The sequence below is a fragment of the Myodes glareolus genome, chromosome 26, assembly GCF_982192425.1.
Source record: "Myodes glareolus chromosome 26, mMyoGla1.1, whole genome shotgun sequence".
NCBI classification, from domain to species: domain Eukaryota; kingdom Metazoa; phylum Chordata; class Mammalia; order Rodentia; family Cricetidae; genus Myodes; species Myodes glareolus.
The window spans coordinates 16,684,592-16,705,574 of record NC_142051.1 but is presented as its reverse complement, the minus strand read 5'-3'; the positions used below and the strand labels follow the sequence as shown (position 1 = coordinate 16,705,574).

General features: G+C 38.5%; 2 protein-coding genes across 3 annotated transcripts in view; both read right to left on the bottom strand.

Moving 5' to 3' along the window:
* Window positions 1–4,033, bottom strand: part of Tph2 (tryptophan hydroxylase 2) — a 101,922-nt gene extending 97,889 nt beyond the window's left edge. Inside the window, exon 1 of the mRNA XM_085683140.2 lies at window positions 1,334–4,033. Coding sequence (XP_085539266.1) covers window positions 1,334–1,438 — 105 coding nt within the window. The 5' untranslated portion in view covers window positions 1,439–4,033. The remainder of the gene's footprint in view (window positions 1–1,333) is intronic.
* A 9,227-nt stretch (window positions 4,034–13,260) lies between these two features.
* Tbc1d15 (TBC1 domain family member 15) overlaps window positions 13,261–20,983 on the bottom strand; it is a 58,783-nt gene continuing 51,060 nt past the window's right edge. For both annotated transcript variants that reach the window (XM_085683213.2, XM_048418895.3), the window contains 4 exons: window positions 20,744–20,841; window positions 17,182–17,298; window positions 16,596–16,682; window positions 13,261–14,584 (listed from right to left, as the gene is read on the bottom strand). In XM_085683213.2, coding sequence (XP_085539339.1) covers window positions 14,366–14,584; window positions 16,596–16,682; window positions 17,182–17,298; window positions 20,744–20,841 — 521 coding nt within the window. In that variant the 3' untranslated portion in view covers window positions 13,261–14,365. The remainder of the gene's footprint in view (window positions 14,585–16,595; window positions 16,683–17,181; window positions 17,299–20,743; window positions 20,842–20,983) is intronic.

Sequence of the window (20,983 nt, the reverse complement as noted above, 5' to 3'; positions counted from 1 at the left end):
CAGAGAGCTGTCTCCCTAGTTAATGGTGGGAGAAGATAATCACATGAGCCTACAACATCCTCATGGAACCGAGGCCCACACATTTATAAGGACCCCAGTGAAAAGGGATTTGCCGCCATCTTCCTTCAATTTCTCTACTGGCTTTATTTTCATGCATTAAGATTGTCTCACTTGCTGAATTTATATGTAATAGGAATGGATATTTTATTATTGATGGCTTCAGGGAGAGAAGTTTATACCAACACTGGCATTTGACAGTGGGTTTAGTCATTAAAAGCTCAAATGTCTTCATAGTCTCAACATCTGCTTCAGCATCTCCACATAATCCCCAGATCTCATATGTCTAAGGAGCATTTTTATGTGAAAGGGTCATACATTACCCATAACTGAGGGGTTTTTTTTCTGTGTTTTCCTCCTAGCATTCTGTTCTGACTCCAGAATTCCTCAATGTAACTTCTTATCCAAATATTCATGATATTTGAGTGTTAGAAATTCTATTTTACATCTTGGCCTCATTTTCACAAATTGATTTAAATAGTGCTAAGAAAGTTACTGGGGCTATTTTTCAACATTTGTGAGGTAATAAGTAGAATGCACATGTATGGAACTAAGGCATTAAACTTGATTTTTTTTTTCTCTGACAAACTGAATTTGAAATCTGTTGACAAACAGGAAAGACAACAGTGAAGCAGCCCCTAAAAAGCCCCTAAAAAATTTAATGACAGAAGCCTGAGTATATTTTGTTAATAAAACAAAAGTACTGTTTTTATTAAATCTCATAACTATTGCTCAGATTAGTATCTAAACCTTTGCAAGAACTGTACTTTTACAAATACCATTCTTTAATGTCAGTATTTTAAATACAAAAATATCTTGCAAATATTGAAACAAGGAGTATTTCTTTCATTAGTTCATAAATTAACCTATACAAAGGGGAATAATGTGGCATGCAGGAAAACCTCTGGATGGTAATGGTTCCTCTTTTATTTCAAAACCTGCACTTCAATTCAAGAAAACACATTCTGAGATGCACTGTCTTGTAGAAACCATCGAAATATATTTAATTCTTTCTCCCAAATCTTCCTATCGGCCTTTCAATGTTCTGTACTTTGAGGGAGGAGTGAATTTAGGAGATTGATTCGCATAACCTTCCACTCTAATTCACCCCCTGATTTACTTTGGGAAGAGCTCAGGTAGACAGAAGGGAGGTAGTGAGACAAGACTACAGAAGAGGAGGGAGTTGAAGTGCATGCTTATTCTACAGCAGGTGTCCATATGGTGAGGTTAAGACAATTGCTGCCCTAGAGAACACCAGAGAGTGCCAAATACTCACTGTTAAGCTGCCAACTAGCTGGTGCTCTTCAGGCACTGCAGAATCCAGGGACAACCCTCTCCTGGCCCAGTATTTGCTGGAAAACATCATCATTGCGGGCTGCATGGATCCCGATGTAATTTTCTTTCTCAGCAGCAGGGGGGACCAGAGGGGCAACCCTGGCAGAGACGAAGGAGGAAGAGGCCAGTGACAGCAGCCTGCTCGGGGCGCTGTCCAGAAACCCTGGTGCTGAAGAGCAGTGTGCTTGCCTCCCTCCCTGCGTTCTTTTATATGAGTGACTGGGCACTGATAGAAGGCTGATTAGAAAAAACTCATTTCTGGTTGCTGATGGCCACAGTCAGATTACAGATCTGAAGCCTGGGGTTATCTGAGCTCATGATGAGATTTGCTTGTTTCCGAGGTCGAGTAGCTCTTTGGGAGGAGAGGATGGAGAACAAAGCATCAGGGTGATTTTTCTCCTCTTGCAACAAAACACAAGCCCTCTAGGGTTAACTCTCAAGCCTGCTACTGGAAAGTCACCCGCAGTCTTTAAGCAGCTATGAATATAAGGGCTTTGTGCTTTCTAAAAGTAATAAAAAAAATCTAAAAAGTTTTCTGAGAGCTGACATGTTATGATGTGCAAACTTTACATGTGTGCCTGTATGTGATGGCTTTCATAAAAGGTCTGTTTGCAAAACCTGTAACATCTCTATGTAGAGGGATACTCAGGCTCTTGTTCTGAAAAAGAAATGTGAGGCTTGGACTTAGACACTAACCTTCTAGAATGCTCTTTACTAAATAAGAAATACATGGGAACAAAATAGACCCACCACTTCTTTAATACTTTCAGTGACTGCTCCCCTCCATCTGTGACGTGATCAGATCCAGCAATTTGACAGGCATAGATAAAATTATATTCTTACTTTTCCAACTTTGGAGAGCTTGCCAATCCTTTTGGAGATAGAAAATTCTTTACCAAGTGTATTTGTTTAACTGAAGAACTAAACAAAATCTGCGACTTGAACAGTTTGTTTATCTAGAAAATAAAATGAAGACTCTTCAAAACAGAAGTGTATGTGTTGACACTGATTGGGTTTTAATTGTTTCTGAGTTTGTATTGAGCAATGTAACTGAATCCTGTGGATGCATAGGAATATAAGATTCAACACTGACCCACAAGGGGTCCAGCTGAGAGAAGCAAGTGTACAATAACCAAATAGAACAAAGGAGATTGACCTCTCTTCAGAAGACATGGGAAGCACAAGTCACAGAGAAGTCAGTAATACATTATGGAATCCTGAAACTCTTTGGGGAGTTGTCCAGGCTGAATCTTTAAAAGTTAATTTGGCAGTGTCATAGGCAGTGGGAAACAGCAAAGAGAAGGTTTGAGGTAGAGGGAAGAACTTCTTGCAGTAGATGGTAATTAAGCCAGAATCAAAATGGACAATGTGCAGAGAATGAGGAAACTAGGAGCGCTCAAGCCTAAACAGAATGTCTTAAACCCTTCCCCTCAAGGTATCAATGCAGAAGAAATAACGGGAAGCGTGTATGAGCTAGAGGTGACGGATGTCTCCATTGGAAGTGTCATCCAGAGGCCGCAGGACTGATGCCCATATGAACCCACAGAGACTGTGATGTCTCATGCACAAGACCTGTACAAATCCAAGCCAGACAAAAGTTCCATCCCAGTGAATGGATGTGGTCACAAAGTCCCACCTATAGGCAAAGAAGCCAATTACAATTGATACTTGCTAGGAAAGGGAAAATCTCTTTTCCCCAATCAAGTGTCATTGGGTACAACAATCCCACTCCAGCTGGAACTCAACAACTCAACTCTTAGGTATATATACGTCAAAAGTGAAAACATAACCACAGAAAGACTGTACAAGATTGTTCACGATAACATTATTCATAAAAGAAAAGGCAATTAAAAATCACCAGCTGATGAGAAGACAAGCAAAATATTGTCTATTATAAGTTGACTATCACTTGGTAGTACAAAGAAATGAAATATGCAATCCCCTAAACTGATGCAAGACCACACTATGGGTGAATTTTGAAAATATTGTGCTATGCAAAAAAAAAGTGAAATACAAAGAACCATGAGTTTGCATGGTTTTGTTTATATGGAATGCCTAGATGTGAAAATAAACAATAAAAAAAAGAAAAGAATCAAGGCAGATTTATGATCACCAGGGGATACAAGGGTGGAAGTGGAGAATTGTCACAGGGATTTTTTAAGGGGTAAAAGCAACCTAAAACATACAATCTAATAGTTGGTTATAACTGCTGTCTTAAGGCAACTTAAAGAGTGTAAGAGTTTGGTCTACCTGACTCTTCACGGTATAGTCTGTGATGGGTAGCGCAGCCGCAGCCAGGCACATCTCATTCACAATCAGGAAATAGATGAGATAAATGCAGGTAGATGAGCAGTTGGCTTGCTTTTTCTATTTTATACAGTTCAGGATCCATTGTCCAGGACCACAAGTGATCATGGTAGTGATTGGCTGAGGATCTAAAATCTTTACGTTAAGTATGCTAGTGCCTTTCAACATAGGTATCCTTGTCAATAAAGATAATAATGAAAGCAAAAGAAATACTATCAACCAGCCCTTAAATCATTGTAAACTAGAAATGGATCTTGGTAGCAGCAGACTATGGGAATAAAGACACAAAAATGTATTTGTAAATACTAAAGGTTGTTGTAAGGAGGCCACTTGTTTGTTCCCAGCTGCTTAGACTGAAAATAATCACACAGAAACCATATTAATTAAAACACTGTTTGACCCATTAGCACTAGCTTTTTATTGGCTAACTCTTATATATCAATTTAACCCATTTCTATTAATCTGTGTTTCACCGCATGGCAGTGGCTTACCTGGTAATATTCCCAGTGTCTGTCTCAGGCAGAGGATCCATGGCTTCTCTCTGACTCCGCCTTCCTCCTCCCATGCTATGGGCCAAGACCGTTCTTTATTCATTAACCAATAAAAGCAACACATAGTCAGAAGGCCCTCCCACACTAAAAGGTAAATTTATTAACTGAGAGAAGCAAGAAGATGTAGAAGTCTTTATGGTACACAACAGGAATCTTCCCATCTTATTAATTTCTGTGTGTAGGTAAAATGTGAAAAATAAGGACTACATATTCTTCTTTTGTACAGCACTCACCTTTCTGGCTAAATAAGAAACTGACTGGAAATACATGATCACCAAGAGAAAGATAGGCTGGGTGTGTAAGCCTCTAGAAGCTCAATTGCCTAGCATGCATAAGAACCTGAGTGCGGCCACCACCATAATGACTTTAAATTTACCTTGCAATTCCCCAAGAAGAAGAGAGAGCAGCCATGAAGTTACTTGAGGCAGATGTGTGAGTGAGAAGCAGTCTAGGTGGTAAGAGGGAAGCAGTAGTGGCAGTTTGGAAGCTGAGATGCCTGCCGCACAAAGTCTGCTCATTTTTCTTTGAATAACTTGTATTGATTTGAAAACATCATTTCAGTTATTTCATATTTGTATCTCTTAACTGTACATTGAATAAGGCAATAGAAAGGGTTGGATTTTTTAATACACACCAATGCAATCATCAGTATGTCTGGATGTTTTCCATTGACATCTGACTCCCGGATCCCACGGGGTATGTACTTCAGGTTCTTTGGTAGTTACCGCTCGATACTCACACCATCCACTCCTAACTTTTCCAACCACTTATTTTATTAAAGCAACTTTCTAGCCTGTTTCACATTATTTAGTATTGTAAGAGCTTATTAACAATAGGAAATGAAGTAAACCTGTAATGATATCCTTTACGAAACCCATACAAGCGTCTATACAATATCATTTTCTTTGCCAGACAGTCCCAGCCAACACACGTATAGTTCATGAAGCATGTACCTGAGAGTGGTTAGAACATAGTAGCTTAGTAGTGATTAAGTACCTGCATTCATGCACATAGGCAATAAGAATGGATGGTTTGTACATATATAGCTTAAAATGGCCATCTACCTATACCAACACACAAATGTTTGAAATGCAACTAGGTACAGCCAATTTTCATGACACCTGCATTTCCAGTTCACTTGTTCTACTTTCTAATCTCTCCTTTGAGAAGCCCTTGCTGACCCTAGGAAGACGGGCTTCTCATTCACTCTTGTGAATAATCACAGTCCTTATTTCTCTCAACTTTGCTAGCCTACCACGTAGCCAACAGCTGAACCTGGGTTTGGAAGTACAGTGCTTGTGATGATGGCTGTTCTTGGTTGACAACTTGACTACATCTGGAATTAAAAACCTAAGCATCTGGGCACACTTTTGAGGGACTTTTCCAGACTGGATCATTCCAAATCAGAAGATCCACACTAAATCTAGGCCACACCTTCAGGACATGGAAGTAGTTTTGTCTTTTGCCCACTTGCCCTCACTCCTATATCCTGATGCTAAGGTATTTCTTCACTGATATTAGAGCCTACTTCTCCAGGATTCCCACATAGAAGATGACCAACTGAGACATCCAGCTTTGTAGACTGAACAACTATTGGATTCTTGGATTTTCTGTCAGGGGACAGTCTTTCTGTGATACTGATCTTCACTATGTTGAAGTTGTCTTGGTTTTCTCACTGCTGTACTGTGGTGGAAATAGGCTCCCTCTGACTTTCAGGAGTATGGCTTTCCCATCTTAGAACCCAAAGAATAAATCCAGCATGTCACCAATGTACTCTCTAACCCTGAACGTGAGGAACTATTGACTATAAAGTGGAAATATTTGGCAAAAGTTCATCTTGGTGATCGTGTAGAAAAGCCAATTTACACAGGAGAATATTTATGTGCTGTGGGACAATGGTCTTTTATTATGTCACTTGTATTATTTTTAATAAAATGCTTATTGGTTAGTAGCCAGGCAGGAAGTATAGGTGGGGCAATGGTGACCAGGCAGGAAGTAGAGGTGTGGCAACGAGAATTACAGGGAAAGTTTCAGTCTGCAGTCATGACTCAACCACAGAGGAAGCAAGATGTGACTGCCTCGCCGTAAAAGGTACCAAGTCAACATGGCTTATATCCACTAAGACATAAGCTATACCATTTTAAAAATGTGAATGGGTGAGTTTAGTAACTTTCTCTTCATTCGTTTGACGTTGGTTTCAGCACACTCAGAGGCCCGCAATTCCCATTTCCTGGACTAGCCAGAGTACCAGATATTTTTCAGAAAACCAGGTAGAATGTGAGCAAATCAAGTAAAACACTCTTATCTGCAGCTCCAAGTGGGAACCAACTGATTAAGCTGTTCAGAATCCCTGCAGGAGGCTCTGGTCTTATTCACATTTTATTCAATAATAAATGGAGACAAATCCAGTAATGAAGTCTTAAAGAGTACACATGCTGTTGGTTCTGAAACAGTCTTTATGTGACTGAAGAAAAACACAAAAGGCATATATACCCTATCTGGAAGGAGGGAATGAAAAACCAGGCAGGGCAAAAAGTTGTCATGGGCTGTTGGGAACAAACCACCACAGCTGGAAAAACAAAAGCTGCCAACGGCAGACAGGAGACATCCAGAAGAAAACAATCTGTGAAGGACGGAGCTGCAAAGGGCCAGAAAGATGCCTTCTGTGTGGTTCTAGTTGAGGAATTTTCATGTTAAGGCAGGATGGAAGCAAGCTCTCTACAACCAATATATGTGTGAATTCCATGTTAATGGGGATGAATAAACAGGCTGTGAAATAAACTGTCCAACAAGTAGCTGACTTCCTGCAGAATAGACACAATGGAAGCCAGTAAGTCTTGTCAAGATCCCAGAAACCCAGGCCATAGAAGCTGAAATCATAAATATGTTAGGTCATGTTTGTGGATTGATGTTTCTGTCCCACCTAGTCCCAAAGAATCACACAGAGGTCTACATTAGTTATAAACTGGTCCATTAGCTCAGGGTTCTTATTAACTAATTCTTATACTTACATTAACACCCATAATTCTTATTTGAATTAACCATGTGGCTTGGTACCTTTTCTGGCCAGGCAGTCACATCTTGCTTCCTCTGCGGCTCGGTCACAACTGCAGACTGCAATAATATTTGAAGTTTCCAAGAATAAGATGGGGCCCCACAGCAACAACTCTGCCTGGTTGTGATGACATTGTGATGCTGATAGTGCTACTATAAGACCTGTTTTTTGGGTACCAGTTGCTGAAATGGCACACCTTCTCATGACGTTCTGGCCAGAACTCCAAATAAGAATTTTGGAAAGCGCTAAGACTGCTGAGAAATTGTTTGCTACTACACTAGACAGTAATTTTGAAACTTAACCATCACTTTCCTTTTGCAGGATCCTATTAAGAGAATATTGCCCCCATGACAGCAAGAAGCAATTCTAGAGGATGCCACCTATCCCAAAAAAAAAAGTTTGTCCTTAGGGTTGGGAACACTAGGGGTTGTTGATTATTACTTGAACTAGATAGAGGGTTGGGGTGAAAACTATGTTCTATAAAAAAAAAGGATAATAAAAATGGGTAATAGAGTGAATACTTGTGAGCTATTATTTATGGATAATTTACATTGATACAGTTTTGTGTATTGATACAAGTTCAAATTATATTTGTTATTTTGTTTACATTATTTGTACACCTACGCAAAGTTATTCTGTCAGATTGTATATATGTATGTTTAGGACATTTTGTATATTGATACAACTTTTAGGATATATTTTCATTATTGCATTATATATTACTACTACCTCTAAGTCAAGATACTTATAGACTGTTTACATTTTGAGGTCAGTGTCCTCATTGTTGCACATCTGTTTACAGATTAATATTGACATGAAGTTTTAGTCTTTAAGTTATATATGTATTAAATATTATAGGTCAGTAGTTGTTCATGTTTGTTGTACATACAGTCAAATCAATTAGGTTCTTTAGATACATAGACTGTATTCTGTCTAGATAGGTATTCTTCAACCACTTCAAGGATCTGTAGAACAAGACATTTAAATAACTTAGGGTTCTGTTGACATGAGACATGATTGCTCCTGACAGCACCAATCTACTCCCAAGAGAATGTTGAGCACTGAAGACACTCCACTTGGAGTTTTCTTCTTGGCACACTTGACCTTTGAACAAGGAACTGCCCATACCTCAAACACTGACAAAGTACATGGTGTTCAGAAATGGATAAGCAGGACACAAGGAAAAGACTGTCAAATCTTGCCAAGACAGGGTAAGATGGTTCTGAAAAATTTCCTGCCTCTGAAAATGGACTGTCAGTTATGCTAGGCCTTAGCCAAAGTTGGTTGCTTCAACGTTGCAAAATGAGACTTTGGGTAATTGTTTAGGTAGCTAATTGTCTCCATCATATATTGCTCACTTTGGAAGCTGCTTGATTGTACTTCCTGCCTGCTCAAGTAATATCTCCCTTCTCAGGCTTTTGATGGGGTTGAAGATTTGATAGACATAGTTACTGCACTCTTATGATCTAGCCAAGCCATTTCCTATACAAGACTTAGACTCCTTAGGATAAAATATTTATTAAAATATTTAGCATAAATTCCTTGCTTAATATTGTTTATGCTGCTTGTAATTCTAATTATACTTGACATCTGTTCCCAGTGTATATAGTTTTGTATTGGGTTTGGAACTCTCTTATTTAAACGAAAGAGGGAGGTTCTGTGGGGACACATTCTGCTCCTTCAGCCAACAGCCTTTAAGATACCAGTCCACTTAGGTGTGGTCTCTGATACTGTAAAAAGCAGCTGTAAAGTGTGCTCTCTCTCTCTCTCTCTCTCTCTCTCTCTCTCTCTCTCTCTCTCTCTCTCTCTCTCTCTTCTGTCTTTCTCTTCTGGCTGCTAGACTCTGTTACTGTTCGCGCAGAGGACTGTTATCTAGGACAGTGATCTGTAAGTTTTCCCTTAAATAAATAACCCTTTTATTATTCATAATTCTAAACTGGTGTGGGATTATTTTGTGACTTCTATCATCACATGTTTGAAAGCATGGATGACAAGGAAGAAATGGAAGCAGAGGCAAAACTGGAAATTGACAGAATTCTGTTTAAAATTACAACCAACAACTTTGGGCAAAACAGAAAAATGACTGATACCTCCTGTATCTTAACCTCCGGGAGTGATGGCTGCCAGAGGAGGAAGATGATCAGGGAGCCATGCAGTTCCCAGTGGCCCCACGCCAGAGTCAGGGGCCCCTGAGTAGGTCCTCAGGTTCTCCCACAGTCCTCCTGCAAGGTGTGTGCACAGTCCTCTGAGGAGCTGACTTTTCATATCTCCCTTGCACTACGCCTGTTGTGAGGTACCGCACTTTGGAGAATACCCCATGCTACTGTTTCTTCACTCTTGTAGAGATTTGAAAACACAAGAGTATTCTTATGTAATTAGATGCACTGTTTTCAGAAATATAAGCTTAAATTATCTTTCCACTTTTTCAGGAAGCAATTCTTAAGAGTTGACTGAATGTTAAGGATTCTATATATGAGTGTAAAATACTATATAAGCATACCTTAATTGCCTGAGGTTTCTGCCTTGCCTGGTCCTGCAGTCATTCAGTCCCAAAGAATCACACAGAGATCTACATCAATTATAAACTGATTAGCCCAGTATCTCAGGCTCTTCTTAATGATTTTTATAACTTATTAGCCCATAATTCTTGTCTATGTTGGCCACAGGCTTGGTACCTTTTTTGGTGAGGGAGTCACATCTTCCTCTGTGGCTGGATCAATACTGCAGATTGTGCTTCCCTCTTCCCAGCATTCTCGTTGCCCTGCCTCTACTTTCTGCCTGGTTACCCTGCCTATACTTCCTGCCTGGCTACGGGCCAAACAGCATTTTATTAAAAATAATACAAGTGACAGGATTAAAGACTATTGTCCCACAGCACTTCCCCATCCCATCCCCTTTTTTAAAACAAGAACTCTGAATCTAATCTCCTTTGTTTAGCTTTTTTCCTGACCATTATCCATAACAACTTGTAACCAACATGTAATATGATCGGGGTCTGCTTGTTTGTGTTTTCTGTCTCACCCGGTAACCCACCGCCAGCAAACCCCAAAGAAAATCACACAGAGGTCTCTATAAGTTTTAAAGCTGCTTGGCCCATTAGGTCAGGCTTCTTATTAGTTCTTGTAGCTTATATTAACCCATTATTCTCATCTATTTTAGCCACCTGGCTCAATATCTTTTTCAGCTGGCAGATCACATCCTGCTTCCTCAGTGGTTTGCACAGGACTGGGAGGAATCAGCTTCCTCCTTCCCAGAATTCTCCTGTTCTCATTGCATCACCTCTACTTCCTGTCTGGTTTTCCCACCTATACTTCCTGCCTGGCCAATCAATGTTTATTTAAAACATGATTGGCAGAATACAGACAATTCTCTCGTACCACCAACATTCTAAACAAAGGAAAATATCCACACCACAGTCCATTTCTTGGGAATGTGGGTGTAGTTTTCCAAGCTACTTCCTGCTGATTGGGGGTGCTGATAATCTTATGGGGACCTGAAGAAAATTTAGAATTGTGATCAAGTACTGACTGGAGTATCCTGTGAGGCTTGATCATCTCAGGCAGCAGTCTTTGAACTGTACTGGATACAGATAGAACTCAGACATCTGGGCCATTCCTCATGTAAGAGATTTCTCAGGAGGTCTTCCTTGCTCAAACCTGATTTTTCTTAATGCACAGGAAGATGTGACTCCTCACAGAAAAAGGTACCAAACCACGTGGCCAACATAGACAAGAATTATGGGCTAATGTAAGTTATAAAAATTAGTTAAGAAGAGCCTGACATACTGGGCCAATCAGCATTTTATTAAAAATAATACAAGTGACAGGATAAAAGACTATTGTCCCACAGCACTTAATATTATATAGGTATACTTTGACAAATACTATATAAGTATACTTTTTAAAAAATTGAGTGGAAAATCTCCATATAATAGGCTGAGAACTGTCACTTCTTAGTAAAACAAGGCAAATATAACTAAAGTGAACCTGCTGTAAAATTTCAATAAATTACCTTTTTAAAACTTAAGAATAATAATGCCTGGCCATCAGTGAAAATATTGAAGAACTATGACATATGGTAGTCCTTTAACTTCCACAGAAGTCAGAGATTGTGTGGATGTCCATTTTCGGCACTACTTTAAAAGATTCTGATCCAGTAGGTCTGAAGAAACTGAACATGCATTTTGATAATGCAGACCAAGGAAGTATAGATGAACACTCAATATTTTAATTGAGATTCAGCACATAAAATTAGCATGAATCATAAATTTTATATTATATTAATAATTTACAATGCTTCTCAACCTTAGAGAAAAAACAAAATACTTTTGAGAAATCGTGATTTCGCTATAAAAATACAAAGGCTTCATTGCACCAAGGCTTCATATATCCTAAGATAGTAGCCCTCAACCTTCCTAATGATATGGTTCTTCATGGTGTGATGACCACCATCTAGGAGTATTTTTGCTGCTACTTCATAACTGTAATTGTACTACTGTTATGAACTGTAATGTAAATATCTGTGCTTTTCAATGGTCTAAAGAGATCCTTGGTTGAGGTGGCAACCCACAGGTTGAGAAATGCTGCTCTAAGACCCTGGGGCACCCTTGAAAACTCAAAAGTGAAATGCCTAGCACATGGATGCACACAAGGTAAGCCCATAAACACCATGCTAGGTTACATAAACTGTGCTGGGAATGGGCACATAAGACTCCTGTAAGATTCAATCAGGACCCATCCCAACTCTGTCTTGGTAGCCTGGCTTCCTGACAAGTCAAGACACCTCTCCCTCCAGGGCTGAGCTGTCCTATTACAGCTCTAGATATAGCATGGCTTCCCAATAAGTCAGGGTATCTTTGCAGCTCTAGAGCTGTAACACACTCGCTTACACTCTAGGCACATCAAGTTCAATAGCAACTACTCTCCCGAAAAAAAAAATTACTAAAAAAAAATTGTCTATTAACCAAGACTAAAGTTTTCTGCATATAAAGAGATGAAAATCTAGAAACATAAACAGGTTCTAAAATATAAACCTTTCCCTACACTCGTAAAAAAATCTAAATTTTAACATTTTTATGTATCAGATAATATATATTTTCTACATGCTACATGGGTCTAGGTAGAACATTTTGTGAACACTGAAATTATCTTTTCAGAAGTTACTCCAAGAAATTTATTTGAACCATATATTCCAACAATACCAACAGCTCAAGTTTACTGTCTTCCTATCTGGATCTTGTTGACTAATTAAGACTTGACCAACTCTAATGCATTATCATTCCCACATTTAAAAAATGTGCTTGACAGAAATGCAAAGTTTAGTAAAAAAATATTTTACCAAGCAGTCTTAGAACTTGACAAAAGTTCAACTTATGAAACATATTAAATTTTCTTTAATCTGAAGTAGATATCGTATTACGTAGGAAAAAGTCTGAACACCCACTGTCCAGGAAGAACAAGGAGGACATCAAGATGTTCTGAGCAATTTCCTGAACAGCAGGAAATGAAAAGGCTGGGATGCTGGTCTGTGAGCAGTTTCCTTTTTCTAGACAGACTCACTCATTATTAACTGATAGGAGATAACATGATATTAAAAACTTAAATCTAATGGTTCTAGTGCCATGACTGTCAGTAAATACTCAACTGGGGGAAAGTTCCTTTGGTACCCTTACTTTCTGGGGAAGGAAAAAACCAGACTAGCTACATGACCACTGCAGAGCAGCTGCTTCACTGACTCATAATTGTATCCTTCAAGACACACTGCAACCGTGCTTATACTGATGACAAAGGCTTTCAAGAATAAAGTGTCAAGTATAAAAGGAGTCGTTTGTTTATCACCTCTACAACTCACTGAACGATGGTGAAAATAATGAAAATCTGTGGTATGTGAAGGGCCACCTTGCCAATCTGATGAAGAACCAGTATTGTCTAAGTATAATTTAACTGAAAACACTACTTCAGCTTTAAATTTATTTTAATGATATGTACAAGAGTTTAACAAATTACAATAAAAACGGAATCAGTTATGTTAATTCCACATAACTTAAAATCATGCAATACTGCATGGTAAAAACAGCTTCATTCATATACAAAAAATATGACTTTGAGACTCACGACAGTGCCTGGAAATCTTTGACATAAGCTTTATGAAAAGAATATTTTATAAAAATTTAAAGATCTGATTAATTAATGCATTATTAGGAAAGATAATAAACATTATTAGTAAAGTGAAGTTACAGTGATTAATTTTAAAATTATACCAGGTATAGATAGGGTTGAATGTAGTCTCATTAAATAAATGTTCAGTTAAGAAAATAGCTTTGAAAAAGATCTTATATTGAAGCCATGTATTAATTTTGTTGAATCAGCTTATATAAACCAATAGTCAAGTTTATTCAGTTAAAGAAAATAGGACTATGCTTTCTTATACTCATAAATAGTACTTATGTATAGTTTATGTACAAGTGAAGAAAAGTTCTTTGTAAAAAACAGACTGCCAATCCACTTGCTAAGGTTGATGCTCTTTATCCAGACAGTAACTACATTGGTGAAAATGTCTAATTTAAATGACATTCAACCAGCATAAATATTTAAGCTGAATATTGTTGTAAACAATAGAAAAACCAAATTTGTTTGCATTTTTAAATCTCATCACTGTGCAACATCTCCTCATCTTAGAATGCTTTATAAAGGCTCAACAGGTAATTTTATCAAATCCAAAGCCCACTAAAGAGTAAACGCAGTGAATGCTTTTCAGAGTGTGTGATTCCCAAGGCATCCACTTGTAGTATTTATCTGATCCCAGCTCATCAACAACAAAATACAATGCACTTAGCCATAAAAAACACTAAGGAATGTTATTGAGAAGGAAAGGCTATTTGGTAGAAGTAACTACAAAAATAATTAGTTTAAAACTTTGTAAAGCTTTAATGCAAGAACATCAGTACACTGTCTTTCCAAAAACCTTAAAGCATGATCAACACCAAGACTGTAAATGTCTACCTTTCACGTACTTAAAAAGAAACTGCAGCAAAGTATCTCTAGAAATGTAAGACAAACGATCATGCAGGTGTTAATCTGCAGGCATTTGGGGATGCTAGTGTCTGTGCTGAGCTGTCGTCTTTGGCTTCACTGGCAGCAAGGACAGGGAAGGTGTTACTTGGAAATGCAGATGTGGGACAAGTAGTGCCAACATTGTCGTCTTCTCCCGTGTCTGAATCTGGCGTTGTAACTTCACTGTCCTGGAGCCCCAGGATCTCACAGACTGCTTGTGGCAATTCCTGAGTATGAAAAAAATCAAATATAAAAACATTTATTCACTACTGAGGAAAAATATACACAAAGTAACCCTTTAATACTATTTGACTTTGGATTCTGAACATGCCACAGTGTAAGTGCCACACAATCTTCTCACATATTTCTGTATTATAAGTGAAATTCTAGCCATCTATTTTGTCTCAGAAAAGTCTCCTAGTTAGCTTTAAATGCCAACATGACACAGCCCTGAGTCATCTGAGAAGAGAGTCTCAATTAAGGGCTGCCCAGATCAGAATGGCCTGTAGGGGATTGTCTTGATTGCTAATTGATGTAGGAGGAGCCAGTCCACTGTGGGCCACACCACTGCCTGGACAAGTGGTCCTGGAATGGGCTGCGAAAGAAACCTAGGTGAGGAAATGGAGAGGAGGTTCAGTTAACGCATAACTGCATGTATAACCCAACTCTAGGGGAACCAACATCTCTGACCTTCAAGGACACCTATACTCATATGCTCACACACACAGAGACAGTCTCTCTCTCTCTCTCTCTCTCTCTCTCTCTCTCTCTCTCACACACACACACACACACACACACACACACACAAATAAATCTGCTAAAAGTGCTAATAAGCATGAGCCTGTGAGTGGGCCATGAAGCAGCACTCTTCACTCTTCCATGCTTTCTGCTTTAAGTTCCTGTGCTCTGACTTCCCTCAATGATGGAATGTGACCTGGAGGTCACCCGGGCCTCTTCTAATTTGCTTTTAGTTGGTGTTTGGTCACACAACAGCATGAAACCAAAACAGAGGCAGTTCCTGGACCTCACCCAAGTTAACCCAAATTACTCTATCCCAGGAATCTCCCAGAGCCGCTTGTTGCTTGCTATGGTCTTAACATTTCATTGAATTTTAGAGAGGCTCGTGTAGTCCCGGCCTAGACTCAAACTCATTACATAGCTGAGGCTGGCCTGAAACTCAGGACCCTCATAGCCCTAGCTCTCCAATGGTGGGACTGCAAGGATGCATCGTCAAACCCCAGCTAGCTTTCTAACATTCACAATTTACCTCTTTTCTCTCCTCTTTATAGTTATTCTATCTCACCGGCAGGTTCTGAAACAGAATAGCTATCAAACATCCCTCGAGCTAAACCACACAACTAAAGGATCATGTGGGTGATGATAAAACTGAAACAAAAATTCTTTTAAAAATGAAAACGCCATCAGTTCCTATGAATTACAGGGTTTGGCTGGGTCTGCCTGTGTTTCTGAGCTTGAGAGAGAAAAGTGCAACTTTCCCTCCCTGCCCCACCCTCTCCTCTCTTTCCTGATGCAGGTCGGGACCCAAGTCTGTTTTTCTGATTTTCTGGGATTCCTTCTTCTCCACCCCCCACCCACCACCACCACCATGTGGCTGCTGGCTACCACACTGGCCTAAACAGAATAGCTTTTTCTTCCTTTTCTCTTCCATTCTCTTCTCTGAACAGCTACTGAGCTTTGCAACTTGCCTGCCCTAGAGTTTTCCTATAATTTTAAAATAAAATTGTCTGAGTTTTAAAATAACAGGAAGGAAAGAAGAGGGGAGAGAGAGACATAGAGAACCAAACTATAATGGTTTAAATTCAGATAAAACACTAAATGTGTCTTTCTTTTTAGAAACAAGAGTCTGATTACAATGCAGTAAGATACACTGCCATCCACATGCTGCTGGTGAGCACCTCTCTTTGGTGCTGAATGTTGCATAATTAATAAGTGATCCTATTCTGTATTAAGTTGGATAATGTATTGCCACTTAAAGTCTACAGCCTCCAGTTGTAGAAATATTTTCATTACTTTTGCCATTTTGCCAATTAAGTGTTTTCAATCTGGCATAATTAGTCAACTGTTTTCAATTAAGTGAGGTGAACTTACAATGGTAAGAAAACAGCTTTGTGTCTGCCCTCAATATGCTGACTGCCATTTACATGCTTTATATGAAAATCTTTCCTTGCTGATAAAAAGAGGGAGAAAAATACTGCAATTATTTGCAACATTGTTTACCTTGCACTGTGCCATCTGTAGGGAAATTGCTTCTGCTTTACATAGTATATCTTCCACATCAATCTTCATGGACAATTCATTGATGTGCTAAAAAAATCAACAGAAGAAAACAATAATCAACACAGAAAGCTCTATTATGCTATAAAACATTAACAATGTATTACCAATTATACTGCACTGCAGATATCCTTTATATAAAAATATTTATAAATTACAAATCCACAGAAAAGCCAATACATCTTTCATTAGACTCTTTCAGGTTTTTAAGTCAATGAATAGCTAATAAGCTTACAGAACATTAAACCTGCAACCATCTCAAGTCTTCTATCTTAAAGTTATAAGCAAAAGGCAATTTGTTTTTTCAAAAACTAACCTACATAAAAGAACATTTGTTGAGTTTACTTTCCTTCCTATATAGAGACCTGATAACAACTGAGCAATATGTCTTTGCTAAAGTATAACTCTCAGAAAGCCAGGCTAGCTCCAGGTATTAGGGACAGTGTGAGTTACTCATGAAATTCAACAATACTCTGGAGAAAGGACCACCAGAGAGAAGCTCCAGAACATGCACTGAGAGAACAGCCACCTTAAGTATTTCATTGAAGCCATAATGCTTTTCCATTATCTGCTGCTTTTCTGATTCCAGGATAGCACAACACAGAAGAAGATGAAAGTTCTTACAGGGTAGTTCCGTCCACATCACCTACAAAACATAGAAGTTACTTAGTAAACAAAACCAATTCTACATTATTTCCTCAAAGATACATGCTTATCCTGAAGCAATAAAACATGCCTAGTTGGGATAGCCTAATTTTTCTACCTAACAGATGAGACATGAAGGAGTTACAAAGAAACTAAAATCAAGTGTAATAGTTGATATACTTCCAGTGACTCTTCAAATAATATCTACTTCAAATAGCTAATAATAAAAAAGTACTTCTGACTAACAGCACACTCATAAAGGTCAGCTTAAAATATAAAGGTTAGATCTACTTTCAATATTTCTTCTGCACTTTGGCTTTCTCATAAATCTTCAGTACTTAGAAAAATTAAAGTGGACTAAATCCTACAAATTAAAACAGGCCTAATTATAGTACAGAAGAGCAGAAAGAGTCAGAGATACTTCTACACCACATGCAGGAAAAACCTTGTATCACATCGTCTATCTCAAGATCAAGAGTATCCTTGATTCCAACAAAAACTGGAGAGACTACATTGAGTAATAGCTAATTTTATCCTAAATATGGGCTGATGTCAATAAACTCAAGACCTTTGTTTCCCCCTAGTAATGTATTTAATGACATCTTTTCTTGGCAGAAGAAAAAAACCAGCAAACAATCTAGTGGAGCATAGCAGAAACCCTTTACTTTCATAAGGAATAAATCAACTTAGTCTAGTTTCAGAAATTTAATTACAAGGCAATTAACCTCAAAGTTTCAAGCTATTTGATAAACACAGATCGAGGAGTTGGTCCAGCTAAGTGGTAACAATATCCATCTTTAAAGAGCTCAGGCTCTCATTTCAGGGCAGGCACCGCGCCCAGGAGTCACAGCAGCACAAACAACTCCATGGTTCCTTTGTTTTGGTTTTCTGTGGACTATTTTTGTTTCCTTCTGTTTTGTTTTTGGGGTGTGTGTGTGTGTGTGTGTTATTTTGTTTGTTTTTATTTGTGTGTGTACTCTTGTGTGTTTTAAGAGAAAGAAAGAAGATTGGGTGGGTGGGGAGGGGGGAAGCTGAGAGAAGTTGTGGGAGGGGAAAACATGATTAAAGTATATTGTATGAAAACAAATTGTAATAAAAATGTTCAGGTTGTAATGACACATATCTGACACATTTAAGTATGAATCCATGCAGAACACACACTGCACACAGCCTTCTCTAATGGTAGCGAGGGACCAATCCCCAGTTGTAAAAGGTTTTCTGCTACAGATTATTCTTAACGTATGTAGTACACTTCTTTCCTTGGTAGAAATTCTATCATTCCTTGGTTTTTATATAGATATGACAATAATAAAGACACTATACCCATATTGCACTTTTTAAAAGCTGTTATTAACAGATACTCAAGAATAGCAATAAAAAGTAATTTCTATTTTTCATTCACAGTTATCCTAAGTAAAAAATGGAATAAAGGAATACACATCCCCATACAGAATAATAAATCTCCTTTATAGAAAAAGAAAGAGAAATGGAACAAGGGTAGGAATTAAAGAGAACTATACCTTTTCTGAAAATAAAGAAAAACTAGGGAGGGGGGAGGGAGGGAGGGAGAAAAGGAGGGAAGGAGGATATACTTGCTACTTTATTATAACCACTGTGTTGTAACTTAAATTCTTTGAAGAAAAAAAAAAACACAAGCCATCTCTTTTGTAATACCTCAGCCTATAAACCAAAGTTTTCTGGCATGTTACAAAAAAAATTATACCAAAATGTAACAGTCTCCCATAAAACCAAGTCTTATATTCAATCAGAAAGCAATTGATTGTCCCATGATGTCTGAGCCCCTAGTCACCAGAGGGCATGTCTTACTAGACAACATTCTCAGATGAGTATGGCTGAAACACCCTTCACTCTCACTAGTTCATCTAGTCTGCTGCTAGGGCATTCTTTTGATGGTATTAGAATATACTTTTTCAGGATTCCAACAGAAAAATAACAGACTTCCAGCCTTATGAACTGAGTAACTACTGGATTCTTGGACTTTCCATTGTGGAACTGGTTGGACTACCGTAAACCACTCTAATAAATCCTCTTTTATATAAACAAATAACACCCACCCTTTTTTTCATTCTATCAGTTCTATTTGTATACAAAACCCTGACTAACACAACCCAAGAAAGGCATAGGTGGATCATATGGCAGTTCTGTTTGGCTTTTTGAGGAACCTCCACAAGATGAAACCCATACCTAGCACATTATTGGGCCAAGAAACTGCAGATAGATTGATCATAGGCCCTAAGAGAACCTACTACTATTAGTCTACTAAATGGACACAGTATAAAACCAACTCCTAACAACTTATTGCTATACCTATAGATCAATATGTCTCTAAACCCTCATCAGAGAGGCTTCTATTTGAAGTAAATGGTGCTTAACATAAAGACACACACAACTGGCCAAGCAGTAGAGAATGAACCAGTAGAGTGCTCAGTTCTAAAGAGAAACATATACTGAACCCCATCCATGGAAGAGATCACTATGGAAGAGAAAGGGACATATATATACCGTACCCCATTCATGAAGTGGATCACTATGGAAGAGAAGGGAGCATATATACTGTACCCCATCCATGGAGTGGATCAGTGTGGAAGAGAAGGGGACATATATATGCACCTCTTCCACGGGGAGGATCAGTGTGGGAGAGAAGGCGGCATATATACTGCACCTCTTCCACAGGGAGGATCAGTATGGAAGGGGGGTGGAAAGAGTGTAGAAGCCAGAGATGGTGGCTGACCACAAAGAAGCACTCTCTTATGGACACAGCAGGAAAGGGCACATCTGAATTCACAGTGGTTGTGACAGCACACATAAAGACCTGTGCAAGCGCAGGCCAAATCAAATCCCAGCATGGAGAGGGGAGCTAAGCACACAACCCTATCCCCAGCTGTGCAGTTATTAGCAATGTTAGCTGCTACAAAAGCGAGAGACAGTTTTCTCTAAGAGTGTAGTCCCTGGTGAGTTGACCACCCTCCAGTGAAAGCCCACATATCCAAGGATATTCAGGCAACACAAATTGATCTTGTAGGGTTTTAAAAATGGGACAGGGAGGGCACAAAAGTGGATGGGTAGGAAAGGGGGAGTAGACTTGAGAAAAATTGGGGAAGGGATGATTATACTTAAAACATTGTATAAAAGAATAAAAATTTTAAAATAAAAAATAAAGTCAATTCTACCAAATAAAGGATACAGGTAGCAAATCACCTAGGAAACTCTTTCTAGGACACTTGGCCTCAAATCTCAGTTCTATGCTTTCAAGAGACAGCCCAAGAACCAAGAGTTGCACCTGAAGTCAACTTGTTAGGGAAGGACTAAAAATGCATTTTCAAACTCAGCTGCCTTAAAAATTTCAGGGACTCTCTGAGAATATACTTACAACTTCACACAGAATCAACAGTTTTTTCATTTAAAAAAAAAATGTAAGAACTTACCTCCCATAATCGAAGAATATCTAGAAAACTAAATTCCCTTTTAAATCTGATTAAAAGCCATCTGAAGCAAAAATATAGATATCCAGAGTCCTGGGATTCTATACAGAAGAAAAAGGAAAAAAAAGAAAAGAAAACAGGGCTTATTCTTATGCTAATATGCCAGAACCAAGGAACTTTCCTCAAACTCAAATTTATCTAAGCATTCTACGTAACAAGAAATCTTTTATGTCTGACTATATT